General features: G+C 41.1%; 1 protein-coding gene across 1 annotated transcript in view; it reads right to left on the bottom strand.

Annotated features, from left to right (window-relative positions):
* Positions 1-27,147, bottom strand: part of ATP8B1 (ATPase phospholipid transporting 8B1) — a 114,629-nt gene that overhangs the window by 14,871 nt on the left and 72,611 nt on the right. The window contains exons 9-20 of the mRNA XM_080684652.1: positions 26,245-26,327; positions 25,971-26,129; positions 25,718-25,806; positions 23,439-23,629; positions 20,315-20,523; positions 18,897-18,940; positions 18,118-18,274; positions 10,401-10,589; positions 8,220-8,332; positions 6,148-6,312; positions 5,295-5,406; positions 1,989-2,064 (exon numbers count right to left, since the gene is read on the bottom strand). Coding sequence (XP_080540778.1) covers positions 1,989-2,064; positions 5,295-5,406; positions 6,148-6,312; positions 8,220-8,332; positions 10,401-10,589; positions 18,118-18,274; positions 18,897-18,940; positions 20,315-20,523; positions 23,439-23,629; positions 25,718-25,806; positions 25,971-26,129; positions 26,245-26,327 — 1,587 coding nt within the window. The remainder of the gene's footprint in view (positions 1-1,988; positions 2,065-5,294; positions 5,407-6,147; positions 6,313-8,219; positions 8,333-10,400; positions 10,590-18,117; positions 18,275-18,896; positions 18,941-20,314; positions 20,524-23,438; positions 23,630-25,717; positions 25,807-25,970; positions 26,130-26,244; positions 26,328-27,147) is intronic.

The raw sequence follows: 27,147 nt of genomic DNA, 5'->3' as shown, positions 1-27,147 counted from the left end.
ATGTTGAACATCATTTCATATGCTTGTTGGCCATTTTTATATCCTCTTTGGAGAAATGTCGATTCAAGTCCTTTGCCCTTAAATGAGTGATATACAACCTAACTAAGTCTTAATTCCTCCACTATGGGGGCACCATGTTCTTGGTACTTCATCATTGCCAAAAACAGCACAAGAAAGATACCATTGAAAATATATTCACACAAAGAAAAACAGAAGGAAGGCAATCTTAATCTGAACTATAATACTGGGGTGAACCCTACTGTGTTATAAATGGGGGCTGTTTGGCAGAAAGAAACTTATTTCCACATAAAGTCTGGTTTAGAGAAATGCTCAGTGCTTTCTATCAACACATTATTTAGAAGACCACATTAACACATTCATGTGATAACAAAATGAACACAGGATTTTGGAGTGGAAGAGACTGTACTTATCTTATCCAGTCTTTTCATGTTACAAATAAGAAAATGAAGCCTGGCAGAGATGATGTGATTTGCCTGCAGCAGGTTGATGGGAAAATGGGAATGAAGACTCAGATCCCCTAACTCTCAGCCCAGGGCTTTCCTCATTACACACACTGAGCCATTATTTTGCACCTTCAAGAACAGCTTTCTCAACCTTGACACGATTGCAGTCTCAGGCCAGATCATTCTTTGTTGAATGTGACTATCCATTGGATTGTAGGATGTTTCGAGCACCCCTTTGTGACAACCTGACTCCAGACATTGCCAGATGTTCCATAAAAGGCAAACTTGCCTCCCACTGAGAACAACTGCTCTAAAGGATTGGTTATCTATCCATTTTCCACATTAATTTAATTTTTATTTTCAAGCTGAAATAAGGAGTGATCCCTAAAAGGCTAGAAGAGAAAAATATGAAGTTACCCATTCAAACTATTCTATAGGATGGTCCATCTAGAAAGATGATTCATTTCTTAAAGGTAAATTGAGCTAAGAACATGATAAAAAAATCTGCTACTTGCATGCACTTTTTCTTCTAATTTAGCTCAGAGCCCAACTTTCAACACTTTCAAAAAAGAGAACAGAAATATATTAAGTCTCCTATCTACAAAAAATAAACAAAACCATATGGTAATTAGTCAGATTACTTGAAATCAAGAAACTACTTAAGTCAACATATTAGTACTTATTTGTCCATTGCTATTTTTCAAATCCTCAAAGCACAAAGAGGCATGATTTATATACCTCTATTCAAACAGAACTGATCTACTTATATTATAAGGCTACTGGTTTTGTTTGTCTAATTTAGCAGTGTGCCTAATACACTGAAAGAACTCAGAAACTATCATCATCATTAGAAGGAAGACTAATAACAACCATCAACTCCCTCATTATCTTAACAGACTAGGCTATATGTTAACAGCTTAGTTAATTGGCCTTGAGGCATCGTAAGGAAAAGTCTTGAGGAATAAAAGGAACTAACTCTCAAGCCAGCGGCAAACACATCCTGGTAACTGTGTACAGCACATGTGTAGCTTCATAACAAGTCAGGGCTTTGTCCTTATACATTTCCAGGTCCGCTGCACTCTTATTTAGGGCCAGTGATAACTATCAGGCCTGCCCAACTAGACAAGACTACAGATGTAACCAACCCCCAAATTTCCCGCCAGGCAGGATTGTGGGGGCTTTCTTCTATTTTCCCTTGAAAAGGTAAAATTCCTAGAAAAGACAGTACATGAATGTAATTCACATTAATTTGTATCAGCAGACAAGTCCCAAAAACTTCTAAGGAAAGGGGACCAATGGCCCCTGGAAGGGCAAATAAAAGCCCCAAGATTCCCTACAACATTAAGTCCTATGATACAACCATGGTAACTCGGAGCTGCCTGTTGTTCTCTTGCTTCATGTAAACAGAGGAAGCTGCCCGAAGCGACAGTCTAGCTCTCATCTCTCCATATCTGTGTCTTCTACACCTAGTCTTACGTTTATAAAAACAAGACATTATTCTTATCCTGTAGGCTCATTACTTACTTTATATCTTCCCCATAGCAGATAGTAGTTTCTTCAGTAAGAAGTTCACAGGCAAATCCTATATTTTCAGCAGTCTCTACAGCAGAAAAAAATGAAGTCAGATGTCATTCCTACTGATGAACTTAATAATCAACTTTACCTAGGAATAATGATTTTTTTCAATTAATAAAATATGCAGATTCAATCAACTATGCTGTTTTTCCATAACAATGTATAGAAATCACATTTTAAAAAATCCCTCGAGAAACCAAGATGGCGGCATAGGTAAGCACCTAAACTGCTGCCCCGCACAACAATTTCAAAACTACAACTAAAAGACAGAACGGACACCATCCAGAACCACAGGAAAGCTGGCTGAGTGGAAATTCTACAACTAGAAGGAAAGAGGAAAGCTCATGGAGAAGGAGTGGCAAAGAGCTGAGGTACGGAGACACGTGCGCACAGAGAGGAAGGGCGGCGCAGTGCCTGGCTGGCTTTCTCTGGCGGGAGGGGGAAGGAAGCCCCCGACTGCACTGAACCCCAGTTCCGACTGCAATGAACCTCAGTTCCGAGCGAAACCCTGTGGACCCAGGCTCATACAGGGGGAGTTTGGACTGTCAGGTAGAGAGAAAGGCACACGGAGACTTGGAGACTCAGGGGAGCCGTGGCGGCAGGGGTCTGGAGGCGCGAGTGCGCACAAAGACTGACTGCGGGGGTTACCACAGGCTATCCCTAGCGGAAGGGAGTTGGAAGCTCCTGACTGCACTGAACCCCAGTTCTGACTGCACTGAACCACAGTTCCGGGCGAGCCCCTGGGGACCCACGCTCTTATGGGGGAAATCTGGACTGTAAGGCAGAAACTCGGGAACTGCGGAAGGCAGAGGTCTGGAGATTCGTGCGCAAGGGCAGGGCTGACGGGAAGCCAAGACTGTCTGCTCCGCCCTGAGACTCCACCCCTTCCAAGCTGAGCACAGAGGCTTTTGCAATCTGGGAAGGCTAATCCTATAAGGCTATCTCCAGCACCGAAAATCTCCCAGCGTAGACACAGCTGATCCTCACAGCCAACTGGCCTGCAGGTCAATTCCTCCCAGTGATACCAACAACAATCAAGACTTAACTACAACAAGGCTGTACACACAGTCCACAAAGGGGTGCACCAAGAGTGTCCACCTCAGGTTAACTGGGGAGGCTGACCCACTGGGCCATATAGGAAACCTAGCACACAAAGCTACCCTACTAACTCAGGGAAGCAGTGAAAAATGGGGAGACGAAGAAACAGATCACAAACAAAAGAAATGGAGGAAAACAAACAACTGGATATAGAATTCAAAACCACGGTTATAAGGCTTTTCAAGAATATCCTAGAAAAGGCCGATAAATATAACGAGACCCTCGAAGATATGAAAAAGGACCAACTAGAAATTAAACATACACTGACTGAAATAAAAAATATTATACAGAGACCCAACAGCAGACTAGAGGAATGCAAGAATCAAGTCAAAGATTTGAAATACAAAGAAGCAAAAAACACTCAACCGGAAAAGCAAAAAGCAAAAAAAAAGAATCCAAAAAGTTGAAGATAGTGTAAGAAGCCTCTGGGACAACTTCAAGCATACCAACATCAGAATTATGGGGGTGCCAGAAGAAGAGAGAGAGCAAGATACTGAAAACCTATTGGAAGAAATAATGACAGAAAACTTCCCCCACCTGGTGAAAGAAATAGACTTACAAGTCCAGGAAGCGCACAGAACCCCAAACAAAAGGAATCCAAAGAGGACCACACCAAGTCACATCATAATTAAAATGCCAAGAGCAAAAGACAAAGAGAGAATATTAAAAGCAACAAGAGAAAAACAGTTAATTACCTACAAGGGAGCACCCATACGATTGTCAGCTGATTTCTCAACAGAAACTATGCAGGCCAGAAGGGAGTGGCAAGAAATATTCAAAGTGATGAATAGCAAGAACCTACAACCAAGACTACTCTACCCAGCAAAGCTATTATTCAGAATGGAAGGTCAGATAAGGAGTTTCACAGATAAGAAAAAGCTAAAGGAGTTCATCACCACCAAACCAGTATTATATGAAATGCTGAAAGGTATTCTTTAAGAAGAGGAAGAAGAAAAAAGTAAAGAGAAAAATTATGAACAACAAATACATATCTATCAACAAGTGAACCTAAAAATCAAGTGAATTAAAAATCTGAGGAACAGAATAAACTGGTGAATATAATAGAATCAGGGGCATAGAAAGGGAGTGGACTGATAATTCTCAGGAGGAAAGGGGTATGGGGGGTGCAGGAGGAGACTGGACAAAAATCGTACACCTATGGATGAGGACAGTGTGGGGGGAGGTAAGGGCAAAGGGTGGGGTGGGAACCGGGTGGAGGGGAGCTATGGGGGGAAAAAGGAGAAACAATTGTAATAATCTGAACAATAAAGATTTATTAAATTAAAAAAATAATCATAAAAAAATAAAAAATCCCTCTTTCTATAATAAAGTAAGTATAACTCAAAGTCTGGTTTGAAATCTTTTCAATAATAAAATGTGCTATAGCATCAAATACATTAACTGATTATTTAATAAATCAGTGTTCACTGCAATCCTAAACACATTCAGTTCATGTGGTTTAATCATTCTGTTATGGGGGGTGAGGAGATAACCAGTTCCATCAACCTTCATTCACAGGAAGCTCCTACTGAAAACTTTTTCCCCTTTTGCATTACCATCCATTGGTATTTTTTTTAAGGTTGGGACTGTGCTTCCCTGAGCCTAGCAGAGTGTGGGACCCACTGCTGATGTAAATCAAAGCAAGAGAAATTATCTGGTTTCCTGTGGAATGCTGTGGATTAAAGTATCAACTCCAACCAACTCTGTTCATTTCTAAATTTAAAAATTAAAATCTTCCCTTGGGTATAAAATGTTAATTATAATTTATTTTCAAGCAATAAAACAGGCAAGAAAATAATAGTTGTTCACTGTGTGTTGTTCCCATGCCAACAAATTGCAGTGCTGGGACGGACAGTAGGGACACGAAGGACGGCCCCTCAGGATAGCAAGCTATGTCTGGCTGGAGAGATAAGACTGACTACAATCAGCAAGACTCAACCAGGAGCTCAAGTACGAGGAATAAATGAGGGAGTATGGGGAAGGACACAGGGTGGGCTGGAATAACAGAGAAAGGTTTCTTAGGGAAAGCGTGGATGTCCCAAAGAAAGGCCAGTGTCTGTGCAGGATGGAAAGTCTGAGAAGGTCATCTCGGGCACGAAAACAGGAACTCTGAATATCTGTGAGTTAACAGACATGCTTCCCTACACAATGAATTACCCTTTTTGTCTCCAGTAAGCACCCAGATCTTAATGTCCGCTTTTGCAAGTTTTGAAATGGTTTCTGGGACGCCGTCCTGAAGCTTGTCTTCAATAGCTGTAGCTCCCAATAGCTGCAATAAACATTAAAAACAACAACAACAATGAATTAGTGAATAAGCAATATGTTCTGTGATAACCATTTGCCAACCTACATATAGAAGAAGGGCTAATTATGTACCCCAGTCGGTTCTCTACTGTGGTGGATGGCTGGCATTCACAGGGAAGGTTGCTGTGTTGCACACCCCAAACCAAAATAATCAAAATAGTTTTTCCTAAAGTAATTGACCAAGTCAAAAATGCAAGAACAAAATCAAGGACAATAAAAACATACTTTCATTATGTATATTTTACTTTAAACAGACATAAGCCAATTCTTGCTAAAGGTCATTACTGTTTGCTGAACATTTTCCATTAATCTAAACTGTACAGCAATGTTTAACTCTGAAAATTTAATTTACAAATGGTATTTTTTTTCTTGTTTCAAGAGTTTGCACAATAGAAATCATTTCAGTAATTCTCACTATGTACTAAGTATAGTCTGGCTTGTTACTGTGTAAAAATCATAATTTTAATAAGTGATATAATAATCAGAATAGAACCTATTTTAATGTTTTCTGTTTCTCATAATGGCAACTTGTATTTTGCTTGCTGAGTAAAAAACAAAAAATCAAAACTCAAATGACCTAATTTTATTGTACCAGTTTCAAATGCTGAAGTTAGAATTACCTTTCAAGAATGAGATCAAAACTTAATTAAAATTTCCAATTTTGTTTAGAATATCAAGGGAGAAAATTACTAAGGTTAAAACTCACAATTAAGTCTTTTTCAATCTCCTCATACACTTTATCCAGAGCTTCATCCCGGTTGGTTGAGGCCACACTGGCAGCCACGAACTTTTTATTCCATTCTTCAAATTCCTTTTCTTCAATTTCCTTGTAGCAAAGGCACAGAGTTCTAAGAGTCTCATTTGCAAAGACCTGTTTTATTTAGAAGACAACCATCCACACAAAGAATAGTTAACTTTGTGTAATTCAGATTTCAAGTTTGAAATCTTACTTAAAGTAATACAATAAGAGAATTTAAAAAGAGACCATGAAAAAAATGATGGATTCGGACAAATACACTTTATAGAGGAGATTAAACAAACACTTTGTTTTTCCAAGTATCTTTAAGACCCTAAATTAGTTATTTATTTTTAGTTCCCAAATTAGTTAAAGGAAAATGTAAACCTTTCTTCTAAATCAAGTCAGTAGAGTAAAAAAAAACAAAAACCTTTTTCTCTTCATGACTAAGAAAATAACAGCCAAAGAAAGATGCCTTGCGGGTGTTAATGATGTTGTAAACACAGAACTGACAACTTTATAATCTGTTCCCACAAACTGTGTTACAGGCCCAATCAACTATGAGCTCTCAAGTAAGTGTTATTCCCTCAAACCAATTCTGAAATACACGAGCCACTGTTAAAGCTGACATGAAACATTTTAATGAAAAAGAATGTCTGAAAATGTAACCATAGAGAGCAGTTTAAGCTATTTTAAAATGGTTTATACAGTATATGAGCCAGTAAAAATGTTTCATTATTTCACACTAACATGGGTCTAGCCAAGATGGCAGAACTGGTTCATCCAACTAAGTGCTTGCTTTCTAAGGTTCTCTGGAAGGTTCTGCATTTGTTTGATTAAATTTATATCCTCATGAGAAATAATTACCCACTGTAACTGCTTTAACAGCATATCTAATCTTTTTTCCCCTTATTTTTATTGATTTCAGAGAGGAGGGGAGAGGAATAGAGAGAGATAGAAACATCAATGATGAGAGAGAATCATTGACTGGTTGCCTCCCACTGGGGATTGAGCCCACAACCTGGGCATGTGCCCTGACCAGGAATCGAACCGTGACCTCCTGGTTCATAGGTCGACAGTCAACCACTGAGCCACACCAGCCAGGCAACAGCATATCTAATCTTAAAATGTGACCCCAATTAGTAAACAACATATTCATCAGGCTTCTTTCTGAAGGACCCCTGGGTGGCTTCCAAACTGGACCAGACCCTTAAAGTAAAGGGAAGAAAGTACCCTTTATTAAGCACTTACTAAGTGCTGGGAACTGTGCAAAATACTTTCCCTTGCAGCAACCCTCCATGGTAGGAATTATCCTCTGCCTCTTTCACTCGACAATGAATGATTCATCTGAGACATCAACCCCCTTCTTTCCCCAAGGACACAAAACAAGTAAAGAGAAAGAAGTGGAACACCAGATCTGACGGAAATCCTCCATACCTCATTGCCATCCTTATACGGAATCAAAACAACATGAGGATTGGTAGGCAATTCCACAAGAGAAATTTCCAGAAGCATTCTGAATAATTGTATTATCACTGGACTAAGTACATAGTCCTCTTAGATAACAAGTTTGAAGGAATGAGAACCAAACCGATTCCCTAACCAAGGTATCAAAACTCAGTTATCCAACACATGGCTTTGTCATGCCTTGTCATACATGAATGCTTTCTTTCCTTCAGTATATACTAGGAGGCTGGTGGAGTTCTTAGGACCCACACGGATATTAAGACTACAGCTCAGTGTGGTTGTGTAGCTTGTTCAAGGCCACTGGAAGAGAGACCAGACATTCCTGTGGGCCAATCCTGCTGTTCCTGCTGACCTGGATGTTGGGAAAGGGCCTGGTCCATGGTCATTTCCTAGGAAATCAGCAGCAGGGGCAGAGCAGGAGCCACCAAATGTTCCTCCTTTGGTGTTCTTTCCACTCAACCACACCAAGACTAGGGAAGGATCAACAGTTAACACACAGCTCTCACTCGCGCTAAGAAACAGTAGCAGAGAGTGAGTTTGGAACCTGTGGCATAAAGAGTGAAGGTGAGACTTACATCCAGGGCGTCCTGCGTCTCCTGTTTGGTAGGATTCATTCGATGTAACCGCTCATAAATCACGGTGTCAGCACCTTTACAGTAAAGCCTGATATTGCCTTCAGGGGTTCTTACTAGCAGCAAGGAAAGGAAAAGCAAAGAATAAAGTTAGGTTTGATTTCTTAATAGAAAACTACATTGATAAAGTTAATTTGACTATCACTGTGCTAATAATGCACTATTAGTTTAAACTCATCAATGCACCTGGAAAAATGTTGCTCTCAACAAAGTGGGTAAGCCACTACCTACATAGAATGTACTAATGAAGTAAATATGAAAAGATTCCTTTGGTCACTTAGCTTCCCATATCCTTACTTATTCTTTCAGCAAATACTTACTGACTCCATGCCTTGTGCTAGTTTCTTCCATAGAACCTTCTTTGTCCATGCTAACCAATAGGGATCTTTCTTGCCTATAAATTCTTACTGCCTTTGATACTCAGACCATGATATGACTCCTCATGACCTTTTTTTGTTGTTAATCCTCACCCAAGGATATTTTTTTCCATTGATTTTTAGAGTGGAAGAGAGGAAAGGAGGGGAGACAGAGAGAGAGAGAAACATTGATGTGAGAGAGAAACATTGATTGGTTGATTCCTACATACACCCCAAACAGACGGGGGATCAAACCTGTAACTCAATTACGTGTCCTTGACTAGGAATCGAACCCAGGACCCTTCAGTGTGTGGGCCAATGCTCTAACCACTTAGTACACCAGCCAGGGCTGTAACTATTAAATTACTGCATAGATTAAAAACAAATTTTTAACTATAGCACGTGCCTCACAGTTAACTAGATTTTAAGTTCTCCAAGGTAAATGCCAGGCATGTTCATCAGCCCAAATCAGTGCTAGGCACACAGAAAGTACTCAGCAACATATGCCTAGTCAGAGTTCAGTAGGCAGTTCTGTATCTTTTCTTGGTTGCAAATTCAGTCTCATAATGGAGAAATCTTGTGGACACCACCTTACAAAGTGATCAAAAGCTAACGTCACCAATAATTATGTGCCTTCTGATATGATATGCTGGGAAGGACACAGCATCATCTATATATTCATCCTGCCAACCATGTGTAAGCTGAATCTAATCATGGGGGAATATCAGACAAACCCAAATTGAGGGGCTTTCTACAAATAACAAGCCTGTACTTTTCAAAACTGTCAGTGTATGAAAGATCAAAAAAGGCTGAGCAACTGTTCTAGGTGAAAGGAAACCAGAGTAACAATCACCTAATGTAACCTGTGATCTTGGGTTGGATCTTGAATACAAAAGACAGAAAGACAAAAGAAAGGAAGAAAGAAAGGGAGGGAGGAAAAAGGGGACAAGGGTAATGGAATGAGGAAAATTTGAAAACATTCCATAGATTAGATAATAGTATGGTATTACATGAAATTTTCTGATTCTGATCACTACTGGATATATGAGTGACTGTTCTTGTCCTTAGGAGATACCTACATAAGTATTTAGGGCAAAAGGCTGCAATTTGCTCTCAAATGATTCAGAAAACAAGAACCTCTGTAAAATGAAAATGACGGAAAATGTGGCCAATGCTAGCAGTTGGTGAATATGGAAGAGCATAAAGGAGTTCTTTAACCATTCTTACAATTTTCCTATAAGTATGAAATTATTTCAAATCATGACTTAAAAAATTTCACTATTAGAAAGCAAGTTTCATCTCCATTTGACAGCCTATTGTAACGTGCCTGGACTGGAGGTATCCCTAAGCACATCCTTGCTGTACTCAGAACTCCTCTCCTGCTGAGTTCTTACTCCTCTGACATCAAGTATAGACCAGAGAAGTTTGGAGAGGCTCACACGGTAAAAGCACATGTGGGCCATGCTGCCAGCTTTGCAGCTGTCACTCTGAGCATGCTGCACCTGCCACCCCAGATTCAGCATCTGCCAACCCAAATCATCGAAGAGTGTCAATAAACACTTGCAAGATTCAGATCTACTGCAATTGTCTCTTGGGCAATGGACATCAGCAGAATGAAGGAAAAACACTGGCTTCAGTAAGTCTGTGGAAATCTTCCAGGAGCCTAGTCGTTCATTCATTGGCTGCTTTCTCCTGATGTCCTAAAGAAAATGTGTGACAGGCGCATCTAAATGAGAGATTCACAGACATACCCTTGAGAGAGACCTACCAATTATAGACATCCGCTTCCGGTCACTGTTGAAGTCTAAAATGGCAAGAACTGTGTAGGTCCTCTCGGTGCCCATCTCACTGATGGTGATGGTGTTCTGGGTCCGGGCGAGGAAGGCAAAGCCAAATTCTCTGGCGGCGCTTACCAGAGCACCCTCATCAGGAGAGGCTGCCTGGTAGTTGAGCTGACCTAACAGAGGAGCAGGGAGAAAACCAGACAAGCTTTCAGACCCAACGGAGTTTACTGCCAACAGTTCACCCTGAGGTGCATGTGTGGGTGAGGACAAGCTGCAGAGCCCAACATTCCCCAAGAGAGGAGTGTGCCAATATTAACACTTGTTAAACTTTCATGGTTTATTTCTAACTATAAACAGTAACATAAACTAGAAGTTTAAAAAAATTGGCCAAGAATAGGAAAAATATTCCCATCATCACACTTAAATTAGAGGAATAACAACACTGACATTTTGTTACAATTCCTTCCAGTCCTTTTGAAAAAGACTATTTCTTTTCTTTTTTTGTTTGTTTTATTATTACTATTATTATATTTTTTAAAATCTTTATTGTTGAAAGTATTACATATGTCCCCCTTTTTTCCCCCCATCGACCCCTTCTAAACCACCCCGGCCCCCACACCCCAGGCCCTCACCACTCCACTGTCTGAGTCCATGGGTTATGCATATGTGCATACAAGGTGAAAAAGCCTATTTCTGTAACAGCTTCTATCATTCTGAATATACACTTATATCCTGAATATTTTAACATTATATTCGAGAATGTTACCATAGCTTTAAAAATTTGTTCTAAACATTATTTTAGGGAATGTTAACATGTCACCATATTCTTATTTCAGGTACTTAGTTTACTTTCAAAATTTTTTCTTCTCAAAAATAACATTGTAATAACCTTCTGTATGTGTGTATAAAACCTCTGGCTTTATATTCTAACTGAGCCACACTTAGTATTTCTTAGCAAAACACTAAGCTAGAGAATCTTGATAATTTTAAGCCTATTAGTATATATGACTCATTTGTTTTTCAAAAGCGTTGTTCACATTTATCTTCCCCTCTAGAAGAGTGTATTTATTTCACTTTAGCTATACTCTCAAATTAAAAAAAGAAACAACACCTCACAATTCACCAATATTTTTAGTATCTTTATGTTTTAACAGTTGGTTGAAGCATCGTCCAGTACCCTGAAAAGTTGTAGGCTCAATCCCCAGTCGCGGCACATATGGAAGACAGCCAATGTATGTTCTCTCTCACCTGGATATTTCTTTCCCTCTCCCTCAAATCAATAAGCAAATCCTTGGGTGTGGATTTTTTTTAAAGTTACATAATGGAAAACCGCCTTTTAGTCACAACACATTTCAATAATAGAATTCAGTCTCCCCATGTGGAGTGCAAGTGTGTACTATCTGGTCCCATGTATACAGACCACAAAACTGACCAGGCTAACCTGTGCTATTCAAAGTGAGGACAGTAGTTACTCTTGGAGGGGCAATGACCAGAAGGGAACACAAAAGGAACTTCTAGGGGAGTGATAACGTTCTGTTTTAAAAAATCTTAAGTATTTGTGACAAAAGAGTATTCAGTTTGTGAAATTTTATTGAGCTATACATGCTTGTCTCTGTATACATGTTGTACTTAAGTAAAAAGTTAAAAAACAACAACAACCACTCTGCCTATCCAAGGTTTTCTATTTTACTACTCTTTTTTTTTCCATTGAATTTATTGGGGTGACATTGGGTAATAAAATTACACAGGTTTCAGGTGTACAATTCTATAACACATCATCTGTATATTATATTGTGTGTTCACCAGCAGAGTCAAGCCTCCTTCCATTACCATTTCCCACCCTCAATACCCTCTTCACCTGCCTCCACCCCCTAGTTTTCTACTCGAGTTCTTCTGCCTCAAAGCAGGAAATAAGTATTTCCGTGGTCAGATGAATTTTACAGAAAAAGGCATTTGGTCTTCCACCAAGGTTTGCCCAGGATCCAAGCCATGGGTGGATGGGCAGCGTTCCCTACCATCAGTCCACGTGGAAGGGGAGGAGGCTGGGGTGTGAAGGGCTGGAGGTAGAGCTGAACACCTCTTCCCTCCCTCCTTCCTTCGCAATGCTGCACAGATGGTTCCCTCTAATTAAGTCAGTGTTAATCACTTCCCAATTAGTAATTAAGAAATTATAATTTAGGTTCTCTCCCTCTCTATTTGTTCACCGAGAAAGTCATACAGCAGGAGTGACGAATGCCACTTACTAAATCCAGCCATTCTACAAACATACACACACGCCAGAGGGCAAAATATTTAACCAGAGCTAAACAAGCAGCAGTGAGAACACAGCACCGCCCCCCCACCTCCTCCACCAAGAGTAGCAGGAACAAGATATGAATATTGCATCATACGGATGGCAGACTTATTTCCAACAGAGGAAAGAAACACAATGATAAAAGGTGGTAAAGTTCCCAAGAGTAAGAATCATATCTGGAGCAAACACTGATATTTTTATCATTAAAGAAAACCCTTCCATTTTGTTCTAGCAATGGAACCACAGAATTACAGACTAAGAGATGGGAGGAACTTCAGAGACCTGGTCCAAATTCCAATTTTATGTTTGCAGGAAGCAACCAGGACTAAAACATGATCCTCTGAAACCATTTCTGAAAACTATTTACTGGACACTCAGAGTCAACCAGGAAGAACCTTTCTTTTAAAATAAATGTTTTTATTGATTTCAGAGAGGAAGGGAGAGGGAGAGAGAGTTAGAAACATCAATCATGAGAGAGAATTATTGATTGGCTGCCTCCTGCACACCCCCCACTCAGGATTGAGCCAGCAACCTGGGCATGTGCCCCGACCAGGAATCCAATCGCAAGAACTTTTCTTTTAAAGATGAAACTGATGGAAATAAAAAAAAAATGCTCACACTACACAAATCCCATTTCTCATGACACCGATTTCATAGCTTCCTCTGGTTAGTAACAGCACTCCCAGTCTTATGGTCACCAGCCTTGAAACCAGTCACCTTTCAGACGACTCTTTGCCCTCAATCATACCCCTCTCTTCAAATCACTTGTGGATTATCCCCCACTGTCATGGCTTTCTCATCTTTCTCAAAGCCCCACACTAATCCAGGCCCTCAATTTGTGCATCAACTTCCCACGTCTCACCATCCAACCTCCTAAAACATAGCTGTGTAATCCTGGTGCACCCCAACTTAAAGACTTTCATGTAAGGAAAGGCCTCCAATTCTTTCACTCGCTGCTCTCATGTGGCCTCTGAGGGAGGCAGGAGTCTAAGATAGCCCCAAGGTTCCACATATCTTCTTCCAATTATTCAAGCAAACACTAATGTAGGTACTGCCGGGAAGGGATTTTGCAGGTATAATTAAGATAAAATCATTTGACCTCAAGGTAGGAAGATTATCTGGGTATTCCCAACCCAATGAGGTCAATCATTAAAAGTGACAGGGCTCCCGGCCATTGTGGCTCAGTTGGTTGGAGTGTTGTCCCGTATACCAAAAGGTTTCGGGTTTGATTCTTGGTCAGGGCACATACCCAGGTTGTGGGTTCTATCCCTGGCTGGGGCACATGCAGAAGGCAACTAATAGATGTCTGTCTGTCTGTCTGTCTGTCTCTCTCTCTCTCTCATTAAAAAATAAGCTAGAGCTCTTCCTAGTGAGAGAGATTCAAAGCATAAAGGGGTTTGATGGAAGGGAGACACTTCACTGCTAGCTTTGAAGATGGGGGGAGGGAGACCTCTAGGAGCAGAGAGCAGCCCTGACAGGCAGCAAGGAAATGGAAACCTCAGTCCTACAACCACAGGAACTGAATTCTGCCACAAGCTCACCTCTTTTAACCTCCTACACTTGGAAATCCAACTTGTCTCCATTCTCAGTAACTAGAGCAAATGCCTGTTACATACAGCTTGGAAGAGGACATTGAGCTCCAGATGAGAACATGACCTGACCTTGATTTTAATGAGATCCTGAGCAGAAAACCCAGTTCTGCCATGCCCAGATTTCTAACCTAAAGTACTGTGAGCTAATGAGTTGAGTTATGCCAATTCATTACAGAGCAATAAAAAACCAATGCAGCCTCTCCACACTTCGCTTCCGTTGTGCCCCACACGTGTTCAACACTAGGGCCACACAAACTCTACTGAACTAGTCAGATATTGTGGTAACATATATAAGGGTTTCCTCCTTCCTCTTGTTGACGTTATGTATAATAAAGGCTAACCAATCTATATTACTCTTATAAAAGAGAGAAAACAGCAGCAAAAGACCAAAGACACACCAGCATAGCGAAATTCAGAGGACTCAACTAGAATAATGGGTAGGTGCTCAGGCAGTTCCCTATACTTTCTGGGTCTGAATTTCATTCCCTATAAAATTTGGAGGAGTGCCCCCAAGATCCCTTCCAAGGGAACCTTTCAAGGTATCAATGCCAAACTAATTATTCTTTTAACCTTCTGGAAATCCAACTTGTCTCCATTCTCAGTGGCTAGAGCATCTGCCTATCACCTACTGTGTGAGGAAGGATTCCTCAGGATGTAAAACACTTGGCCTTAGCAGAAAGTGGGACAAAGAGCTGCACAGTATTAAGTGGGAAGAAACTTTGAACTCCTGCCTTCTTCCTGCAACACAGAGGAAGCTGGTGCTCAGACAGAGACCCTGTCTGTACTAAGTGTTATGACAGGAACCCAAACTGGGAAGGCCCACCTGCAGCACACAGTCCAGGACTCTTCCCATTATATTCCAGGGGGAGGGGAAGGAAGAGAGGAGAAGAAAATAGAGAAGTAAGATTAATGCACAGTTGCCTAAGTTGGCTGGTTGCCTGAGTTAGCGCTGAAAATGACACCACCACACACTCAAAAAAAAAAACCCCTCAGAGAACCAAGCTGCTTAACAATATCATACTTGATCCCCATTATAGGAGTGAAATGTCCTTGGCTAGTCAAACAGACTTTGACCTGTGCTTTGGTCACCGGATGTCATCCCTCTTTATCTACCCCACTTTGCCTGCTAATAGCCCTTTCCATGGATCTACCCCAATTTGAATTCTACTGTTATCTCTCTTTATTGCCCTATTAGATTCATCCTTGGAGAATGGGTCCCTTTGAAACTTACTGAAAGATATTACAAATGGCTTCTACACATTTAGTCTTTAATGCATATTCCTTCCCTGGAGTTTTAATACCTGCTACATATGAAACCCCAGGGCCGGAAAGCAGGAAGGGACTGTTCTTTGCTGCGCTGATGAAAAGTGGAGAGTTGACAGGCAGACATGCCAAAGGGTTCCTTTTGCTCTTTCTATAATGTGTATGTCTTTCCAGATAATTTGTCATACATTCACATGTGAGAAAACGACTAGTTTTCTTAGACTCTGGACAAACTTGCTGAGACAAAGCTGGCACAAGCTGCATTTGATGCATTTGAGAATTCTGCAAAGGGTTTATAATTTATGTTTAATATTACAGGGATCTTTCTGAACTTTTTTTTACTGGAAGTGAAAATCTTGGGTCCTGATTAATTCTAATACCAGTATTACTATCAGCAATAAAATTAACTAGTAAAGTTTTAAGATTTCTTTGCAGTAATTTTTGTTCTTAGAATAGATTTAATTAAGGATGTACAGATAGAATATTATAGTCAACATTCTCTTGGAATACTTTTTTTCTCTGTATGGATCTTACCAATATGAAATAAAAACAGGCCTTTTAATTTAAAAAATGTAAATACAAGCAATATTAAGAACTTGTGTTTAGACTCTTAGACACTATTTAACTGTTTTTCTAACTATATTTGCAACAATTTTGTAGGTAAATATCTTTAAGTATATGTTTGAATTCTTAATGTAGACAAAAAAACTGTTGCTTCTTCAATTTAGTGCATAAAAACAAAAATTGGCATCAGGTTAAATTAAATATTTTGGGGGAGCACAGGATACTTTTTTCTTTTGTTACTATACAATAGTAACATATAATCATCATAGGAAAATAAAAGACTACAGAAAAGTAAAAGAATAATAATAATCATCCTAATAAAAGACTAATATGCAAATTGACCATGCCTTTGCTACACCCACAAGCTACGCCCACCAGCCAATCAGGAGCGAATATGCAAATTAACCCAACCAAGATGGCTGTAGCCACAGAGCGAGCAGGCGGCTTGGGTTTCCCTAGCAATGGAGGAAGCCGAGCTTTCCGCACACCCTGGCTGGCCCTGGACTCCACTCAAGGCTACAAAGTTTCAATTATAGAAGATAAATAAATCCCAACAAAATGGCGGCAGCCATGGAGCTGGAGAGAGCAGGAGGCTTGAGTTGCCCCTGGCGATGGAAGGTCTCTGCTTGGGTTGCTGGGGGGCATGGCCAGCCTGCAAACCACCACAGGCCCCTCACCCAGGGCACCCCATGCCCCAAGGGAAACCCCACCATGAACCGGGACACCCTTCAGGGCAAACCAGCTGGCCCCCACCCATGCACCAGGCCTCTATCCTATCTAATAAAGGAGTAATATGCTAATTGACCATCACCCCAACACACAAGATGGCTGCCCCCATGTGGACACAAGATGGCCGCCACAAGATGGCCAACAGGGGAGGGCAGTTGGGAGGGACCAGGCCTGCAAGGGAGGGCAGTTGTGGGCGATCAAGCCTGCAGGGGAGGGCAATTAGGGGTGACCAGGCTGGCAGAGGAGGGAAGTTGGGGGCGACTGGGCCTGCAGGACAGCGTAGTTGGGGGGGACCCAGACCTGCAGGGGAGAACAGTTGGGGGGGACAAGACCTGCAGGGGAGGGCAGTTAGGGGTGACCAGGCCTGCAGGGGAGGGCAGTTAGGGGCAAACAGGCTGGCAGGGGAGCAGTTAGGTATCAATCAGGCTGGCAGGCAGAAGCAGTTAGGGGCAATCAGGAAGGCAGGCAGGCAAGCAGTTGGGAGCCAGCAGTCCTGGATTGTGAGAGGGATGTCCGACTGCCTATTTAGGCCCGTTCCGGTAGGATCGGGCCTAAATGGGCAGTCGGACATCTCTCGAGGGGTCCCAGATTGGAGAGGGTGCAGGCTGGGCTGAGGGACACACCTCTTCTCCTCCCCCCCCCCCCCATGCATGAATTTCATGCACCAGGCCTCAAGTAATAATAATAATTCTGTAAAGGAGCCTATAAGTCAGCTTTGCTTGTTCCCAGGCAAATGCACATTCATTATGCTCTTTCAAATGAGAAACAGGCACCTTACAGAGGGGCTTTGACTGGTATTATATTTCAAACCCTAAACATATCTGAATCTAGAAAAGTCTGTCTCTGAAATTATCATGAAGAAAAGATTATCCATGTTTAAAGTCCACTTATGATCCAGATAAGGTCTGACTCTTCATTCTCAATAAACCATGTAAGTAATAATACAGCTGGGAGGATTTTGAACCTCCTATTATAATTCAAGAGTCAACCATTTCTTCCAGTGATAAGATTTCATTTACAAAGTGATAAGCACATCTGGAGCTACAGCTGTGGAGAAGACACCAGTTCTCAGAGGTCGTGACCTTGTTTCATGCTTTGCTACCCCATCTACCATCTAGTGGCAGGTGCCCGAGTGCTCACTGCTCGAATGTGAGACAAACTTCTCAAACTGCTTCATACACATTTGAGTCCCAAAAGCACGAGTTATCTGTAAACTAAAAAACTGGTCTTTAATATCGGAGGTGCAAAGAAAACACCCACCATCAATTCTATCCACCATGACGGTGTGGCAGATTGCAAGCAGGAAGAAGAACTGTCGCACTTCCGGCTCCTTCCCTGACTGGATTTGCTCGATGAGATAATGGTCATAAAAGACGAGCTTCCCATCTGCATATGTGTTCCAGCTAAAATCAACTGGCTAAAAGAAAGAAGTGGAAAAGGAAAAGAAAATGTGATTTAAAAAAAACACAACAATTTGGGCTTAGCAAATGATACAAACTTTTATTTGAAGCTAAGTCTTTATGCAAAAATCACTGTAGGATTTCAACATATTCTTAATTGTCAAAAGGTTCACACCTGTCTTAAAGTTAAAAGATACCTTGTGGGTTGGAACTATGGCTCCCAAAAGCTATGTTGAAGTCATAACCCCTGCTACCTGGGAATGACCTTATTTGGAAAGAAGGTCTTCCCAGATGTAATCCAGTTAAAATGAGGTTATGATGGGCCCAATCCAAAGGAGGGACATTGGGACACACACAGGGAGAACACTGTGCGATGACAGAGGCAGACATCTGCAACCCAAGGAAGACCAAGGATTGTAGGCAACCATCAGGAGGTGGAAGGAGCAAGGAAGGGTTCTTCCCTAGAGTCTTCTGAGGGAGTGTGGCCCTGCGGACACCTTACTTTCAGATATCTGGCCTCCAGAGCTGTGAGAGAAGACATTTCTGTTGTTGTAAGCTATCCATTTTGTGGTAATTTGTTAGAGCAGCCCCAGGAAATAAATTCGCACCACCACCGATTCCTTAAGTTAAAGGACTCACCTCTATTTTGCTATGATTGTGTTGAGAAGCATCCCGATGGTCTCCTGAAAAGCAAACAGGACAAAACCAGCTGAGTCTCTGCCTGTGTCCAGAGTTCCCTCCTCACCCTGCTTTGGGTCTATGTTGGTGGTGGTTTTATGGGTCTCATAGCCTGTTTCTGGACAACCCTTGAGTCAAAAATGGTTTTTATTTATATTTTTCAAGAATTATAAAAATAAACAAAATATAACAAAGAAAAATATTTGATATAGTCTGCATATGGCTTGCAAAGGCTAAGATATCTCCTATCTGGCTCTTTATGGAAAAAGTTTGATGACTCCTGGAAGTTCAAACTGGGTTCCTGTGTCCTCTACGCTGCAATGTCCTCTGGGCCCAGACCATGTCCTTTGAAGCTCTTTACCTCCCCCAGCTCAGAAGGCACTGTCAGTGGGCACAGGAGAATCACTTCCTTAGCCCCCCTGGTGTCCCACCTTTCTCACAGATATTCGTTAGTAAGAACACATTCCCAGTATAAAGTTTGCTACAAATGGAAAGCACACAGTGTTCTTAAAGCTTTTTAAAAAACTGTATTAAATAAAAGAGCACTCTAATTGAATATAGTATTAGCCTTAATATTTTTATAAGTATACAGCACATTTCAAAATATTAAAATGGAAATCAACTTAGAAATAATTGGGGTGAAATACACATGACATAAAATTTACCATTTTAACCATTGTTAAGTGTACAGTTTGGTGATATTAAGTGGAAAACACACTGCTGTGCAACCATCACCACCATCCATCTGCATAGCTCTTCATCTGGTAAAACTTAAACTCAGTTCTCACTGAATAATAACTCCCTCTCCCCAGCAACCACCATTCAACTTTTTGGTTGAAATTTGACTACTCTAGATAAGATACCGCATATAAGTGAAACCATACAGTATTTGTTCTTTTGTGACTGGCTCCTTTCACTGAGTATAATGTCCTCAAGGTTCATCCATACTGAAGCATGTGTCAGAATTTCTTCCTTTTTAAAACTAAATATTCCATTGTGTATATAGAGCACTCTTTATCTTTTCGTCCATCAACTGACACTTGGGTTACTTCCACGCTTTAACTACTGTGAATAATGCTCCCATGAACATCGGTGTGCAAATATCTCTGCATCAATCCCTGCTTTCGATTCTTTTGGGTGTATATCCAGAAGTGGGATTGTTGGATCACATGGCAATTTTGAGTTTAATTTTTTGAGGGATGTGTGCCTACTTCTGACGGCTGACCCCTCCTACCATGTGTTTCTGATGCCACCAGTGCTCTGGCTTCAGGATTCAGCCCAGGATGAGCACCGGGCTCTGCGTTGGGAGGGCACTAGCAATGCTGGGAAGGCAGGCTTGGTCACACATGCCCGGGGGCTGAGGATCGGCTTCCACTCACCATATATTTGCCCATTGATGCAGCACTTTTTAAAGGTCATGATATTTTGTGTGAGAGTCCCTGTTTTATCAGAGAAAATGTAATGGATCTGCCCAAGCTGCTCATTCAGTGTCGTGGTTCTTGCCTTTGCGGGCGTGTCCTTCTCAAAGTAGTACATCTGCAGGTCCCAGTTTATGAAGTAGCTCTGTCCAAGACGGATCACTTCCACACTAAGAAGACAGAAGATTACTTTCAACAGAATTCTCAGACGCGAGTTGGCAGATGGTGGATTTTATCCTCACTTGTACGTACAGGAGTGAGCTGCTTACCTACAAAGACACAAGCCAGGCGGTAGCCCCTGTGCCCAGCTTCTGGGTTCTCCTGACCAAACATACCTTTCTCTAGGTTTAGGGCCAAAGGGTCCTTCTCATTCCCACTCACTCCTGAGCACATCCAGCCATGGCCACAGTGCCCCATGTTCCAACACAGCTCAGTGGGATGGGTGACATGGTGGCATGTGGAGGGCACCATATGGCTATTCTCACTCTCTTTTCTCTCATTCTCCACTGTACTTGGGTACAACTGGAATGGCTATGTTCACCATCACCCCAATTCTAGGGCAAGTTCACCAAGGTTACAGACCCTGCACTCTCTCCAGAAGGGAAAAGGGCTCTTGGCAAATAAGTCCTAAACTGTGATTCCATACTCTGAAAAAGCACAGTTTCCCCCTAAATTCTTACAGGGCTATTGAATGTCCAAAATAAGATATTCTAAGAGGATCATCTCAATTCTAAAACCCTAAATGATTACATATATCCAGTTATAAGGAAACTGTTTATATATCCAGCTAATGTTAAGTGGGCCAAGATGCCTTATAACAAGTTCAACAGATGGAAGGATAACTTCCTTCCTCCTTTCATATATGCTTCCTGAGTGCCTGCTCTGACTAGACACCATTCTAGGTACAGGGGACGCATTAGTAAATAATGCAAACTCCCCACTCTCAAGGAGGTTACCTTCTAATGGAATCAGATAAATAAAAAGACAAGTAAACACATATCAGGTGGTGAAATTTCTCTGGAGAAAAATCAAAGCAGGGTAAGGAGAGATGGAGACCAACAGGAAACAGAAGTGACATTTAAGATAGAGTGGGTGGAAAGGCCAAGTGATCAGGTGGTGATAAGATGAGTAGAGAGCTGAAGGAAATGAAAGAGCAATTATGTAGATACGGAGTGAAGGATGTTCCATAAGAGCAGGCATGAAGGTGCTGGCAGGCCGGAGCAGGAGCGTATCAAGGAGGCGAGAGTGGTGGGAGCCCAGGAGGTTTCGGTTGGAGGTGGAGGAGGGCAGAGCCTCAGATCGGCTGGGCCTGTGGGTTATAGTGTGGCCTCACTGAGTTTGTTCTGAAGGTAACAGAGCTACTGCAGGTTGAACACAAAGCAGAGATACTATCTGGAATGACCTGATCTGACTCATGCCTTAAAAGGGCCTTTATTTCCAAGAGAAATAAAGAAATCCCAGTAGTCACATGGCATGACTTTTTAAAAAACAATAACTACACATACAGCTTATTTTATAAATTACATTTATAGTTTTAGACAAAATAATCTGTGTATGAGTTTTCTTGACTCATCTCAGAGTTTCTTAAAGCCATCTGCAAACAGATGGCTCCCCTGGGCTTTACTTCATGTTAAAAGAACAACAATAACTACATGTAATAAAATTAAAAAACACACAAATGCACATGTAATAAAATTAAAATAAAATAAATGCTTCTAATTACAGGTGTGTATCTGACCCTGTGTGCCTCTGGGTTATTATCTACTGGAACTAAAAGCAGACTCTGGCTGCTGAGTACATTTCAAGACACAATCCCTCTCCCCAAGGTCTAAAATCCAACTGACCAGTAACAATGAACTTGGATATTAAAGAAGGAAAAAGTAGCCCTTGATGGCATGCTCAGTGTGGTTAGAGCACCAGCCCACATACCAAAGAATTGCTGGTTCCATTCCTGGTCATGGGCTCGTACCTGGATTGCAGGTTTGATCCCCGACCCCAGTCAGGGCACGCACAGGAGGCAACCAATCCATGTGTCTCAAATCGATGTTTCTCTCTCTCTCTCTCTCTCTCTCTCTCTCTCTCTCTCTCTCTCTCTCTCTCTTCTCTTGCTCTCCCCCCATCCCAGTCCCTCCCACCCTTCCACTCTCTCTAAAATGACAATGGGGCCAAAACCGGTTTGGCTCAGTGGATAGAGCGTCGGCCTGCGGACTGGGGGGTCCCAGGTTCGATTCCGGTCAAGGGCACGTGACTTGGTTGCGGGCACATCCCCAGTGGGAGGTGTGCAGGAGGCAGCTGATCGATGTTTCTCTCTCATCAATGTTTCTGACTATCTATCCCTTTTCCTTCCTCTCTGTAAAAAATCAATAAAATATATTAAAAAAAAATAAAAAATAAAACGACAATGGGAAAAATATCCTTGGGTGAGAATTAACAAACAAAAGAAAGACAGAAAAAGTAAAAAAGTAAGAAATAGCACAAAACCAGGAGGTTACCATTTGTCAGAGGCATGAGTCTGCCCCTTATTGTGGTTGTGATTGAGATTAGGAACAAAACATTTTGAGAGGCTTAAGGGGGACAGGGAGAGTGGCATTCCCATGGGAAGTTCGTGGCCAGGAAGTCCAATGAGTTTTACAAGGAACGGAAGTGGCAGCGGCAATGGGGGAGGGGATGGTAATAAGGAAGAGGCAGATAAGACTTCAGGAAGGCTCCTAAAAAGGAAGCAATTAAATTTTCCCATGACATCCTAAATCTTCACTTTCTCCCAGGCTCTTTCTGAAGCTTGGGTTTTGGAGCCAACAGAGAAGGGATCTTACTAAGCGAGTGATTACAGGAGAAGGGTTCGACCTCTGGCCTCTAGTAGTCTTATTGGTAAACAGGCTGAGATGCAAGCTGAGCCTGGCACAGAGCAGATAATCAACTGTTCACTTCCTTTCCCTGCATTCCCCCCAATTCTGAAATGAAAGTTATTTTCTTACTTGTTAGTTATGACCTTTGAAACAATTATTGCTAGAAAGAAAGGCGCCAAGTTGTGAAAACGTACTGTGTTCTTCCTTTAAAGCAAAAGCCCAAGTGTAGACAGCCTTACCTGACATAGAGAGAGATGGGTACCATGGTGTTCAGAACAATGATGTATCCCCAGAAATTAAGGAACCCACGGTAGGAGGGGCTAGAGTCTTCTCCATCATAAAGGTACCAAGAATAATTGCCAACTTGAGCTTCCCAGTAAGCATGGCCAATGGCAAGACCAGCAGAAATCAGGCTTAGAAGAACAAAGATCTAGAAGAAATACAACATTGAAGTGTAGCATTCTGCAGGATTTCCCACTCCAAGCATTTCATAGATACTAACTTCTTTACATATTTATGATAATTTAGTAGCCTGTAAAAACAACACAATTAAAATAGAAACAGTGCCATAAGAATGCTTTGAAAGTCTATTTGATTTCTATGATGATTGATTTATCCTACATTCCATTATGAGGTGAGGTTTTATTCCAAAATTATATTTCTGAAGAGAAGATAGTGTCTTACATTCAAATCCTTAAACACCGTCATATTGTACCACATTCTCTCAGTTACTTTTATTTTAAACAATAACACACTGTTTGGGGAATATGCCTTACCTTAGTATGAAAGAATTTCAAACATTTAATGGGATGCTTATAGATAATATTTAATGGAAATTACTTTTTTTTTTAAGGCAAGGAAATTTCACCCAGATTTGGGTAATTATTCTTGCAAGTTTAATGATCACTTCATGTTTAAGATCATTTAAGAAACAATATAGTAAGTATTCTGTTGTAGAAATTATGATTATACACTTAAGGGATGAATAAAAAGTCAACTGTTTAGTAGTATTTGGGTCTTGTGGTAGTAATAAAATTTCCAGGGACAGATTTAAATTTCTGGACAGATTCGCAAAGTCCTATATTTCAAAACAAATTGCCACAGAAAGAGAGATGATGAGCTCATTGTGAGTGCTCCAGCCTTAGTCAAGGCAAGACAGTGAAGATGCACATGAAAAACTCAAATCAAGTTTTCATGAAATGTGAGAGCAGGGAAAAAAGAATTGTTTCTTAAATTAATATATTACTTTTATGATTTTAAATATGTATATACAAGTAAAGTATTATAAGTATTATATCTTCCCTATAAGTATATATATTCAAATTAAACAAAATACTTAAAAAAAATTAGTTCTCTTTGGGAACCTGGAGGAACACTTAGTATTTGGGGCCACCCTAAGGAGCAGGCTTGAGACTGCTATCCTTGGCAGGCCTGCTTGCAAGCTTGGCCTTAGCTGGCATCTGGGAACTTAGATTTTGGGCAAGTTTCCTGATTCCTTAATTCTTTCTTTCTTTTTAAAAAATTTTTAAAAATTGACTTGAGAGAGAGAGAGAAAGAGAGAGGGAGAAAGAGACAGAAACATCCATGGGAGAGCACATCGATCGGCTGCCTCCTGCATGACCCCTAATGGGGATCGGGCCCACAATCTAGGCATATGCCATGACAGGGAATCGAACCAGATCTCCTGGGTGCATGGGTTGATGCTCAGCCACTAAGCCACACCGGCCAGGCCTGACTCCTTATTTCTTATGCTCTGATAAGAATGGCTCATTATGCTTCTTTGTGTATGTTTTATGCTGACCACTGCTCTCCTTTGGGGAACCTGGAAGTCTGGTGATCCCAGGCTGACAGTGCCTACGTGACCAGACCTCAGTAAAGCTCCAGGCACGGAGTCTCTAATGAGCGTCTCTGGTAGAGGCAACATTTAACATGGGCTGTCACCAATTGTTGCTGGGGGAATTAACTGTGTCGTGCGTGTGACTCAACTGGGAGAGGACTCTGAAGGCTTGTGCCTGGCTTCCTCCAGACTTTGCCCCAGGAGCCTTTTGCCTTTGCTGATCTTAGAGTAATAAGTTATAATAAGTCAGAGCTGGGAGTACAACTTTATGCTGAATTCTGGGAGTCCTCTTTGTGAGTCATCAAGCCTAGGGGTATGTCTTGTGGATTCTCAACACCCCTTAGATTTAGGCTTGCCTTGTATTTGGACTTACACAGTGTATGTTGGAAAACAGTTTGCTTTTAACAGAACTACCCTTATGGGAAACTAACTGTGAAGTCAACCCTACCTTGACTTCAGGATCCCAGCCCCATTAACTTATCTAGCCCCCTGGTTTAGAATGTGGCCTTTCTGAGAAAAAGTGAGGGAAGCCTCTCTCCCCACTCCAATCTTGAAGGGACTTATGCCCATTTCTACCTGGCCTACAGAGGTAAGATTTCTTTGTATTAGAAAAACATACAACAAAATTAGAACACAAGACAGCAATCCAGCCTCTCATCCACAGAAAAAGAAAATAAATACCGTATAAACCATGTAGTTCATCAAGTAATCAATTTTAGTTCTTTTAAATCTGGTTTTCCCACTATTCTTCATTATTTTAGTGTCGGCACCTAGAAATGGAAAATTCAGTATGATCAATAATTGGAAAAACCATTGCACTGGCCTGTGGATACTCTTCCTTTGGTTTCAATGGAGAAAGAACAGAAGAGCAATCCCCTCCTTTAAATCTTGAAAGTACCTATCATATCAATTTCCCAAGAAACTTCCAAAGTACCTGCAAAAATGACCAATCCATGACAGAAATCGGTGTTCCTAATTACACAGCCACGTAACAAAATTTTATCAGCATCCAAAGAAAAACTTGTGTTTCTCCAAAAGAGTGTTCCTGTAAACTTATCTAGTCGGTTATTGGGTTCTTCGCATTCAATAAAACCTTTAAAAGAGATATGATTCACATAAATACTCATGCAAGATTTTCTAATTTTAATGAATAGGGAATGAATCAAGCAACTAAAATTTAAAACAAAGGAAGACATGTTTTCACAAACCATCAAATGTTGCCAATGAATTTTCTTTTTGGAGATATTGGTGTGTGGTTTCAAGTGCCATTTTGAACTTTAAGTTGGTTTCTCTAGAGAGAGAAGGGGGGAAAAAGAATTAAACAGACAAATTTTAGAGTTCAAACGGGAATATAAAGAAAATGGTTCAGAGTAACATTAGGCAATCCTAGAAGCAAAAGCTAAATAATTAGCTTTTTATTTTATTTTATTTTATTTTATTTTTTATTTTCAAACTCTCTGATCATCTTGGAACTTCAGATTTGGACAGAAAAACTCCTGACCTGGGAAATGTTGCCAACATTCCTGCCAGACAGAGGCACCCAGAAATGCTCCTTCCTCCTTCTAACTAAACTCTTAGACCAGCCTAAACTATCAAACTGCTGTTTAACAACTTAGTTTCTAATACTTAATCACACTAAGGGGATTCTACAAAACATATTTTTTACAGAACATGTCTAGACTGTCAACTTACTGTTTTCCAGAGTGAAGAGGTGGATCCCATGTCTTTGAAAGATAATCCTCTTTCCAATCCCAAATCTTGGCATGTCCCACCCACTCACTATTTTCACTCATGGGAATAACAGCTGTTTTATAGGTAAGATGGAACATCCTCCGACTGGCTTATAGAACAGAGGAAGACCTAAGTTTTACTCGGCGATTTCAGCTCTCCTTAAAGAGGCATATGCACAGCTAGGCTGTAAGGAAAGGGGTTTACAACAGTGGCGTCCCAACTCTGCCACTTACTGTGTTACCTCGGACAGGCTACTTCACCTCCTGGCCTCAGTTTCCTCATGGGTAATGTCAAGGTAATAATATTACTTGTCTCAGACAGTTGTTGAGGAGATTAAATGAGCTAAAACCATTAATCTAATGTACCCTAGAAGGCACTCA

This window comes from Plecotus auritus (assembly GCF_963455305.1).
Source record: "Plecotus auritus genome assembly, chromosome: 8".
NCBI lineage: Eukaryota > Metazoa > Chordata > Mammalia > Chiroptera > Vespertilionidae > Plecotus > Plecotus auritus.
Note: the sequence above shows the minus strand (reverse complement) of the source record. Positions and strands in the feature narration are given on the sequence as shown.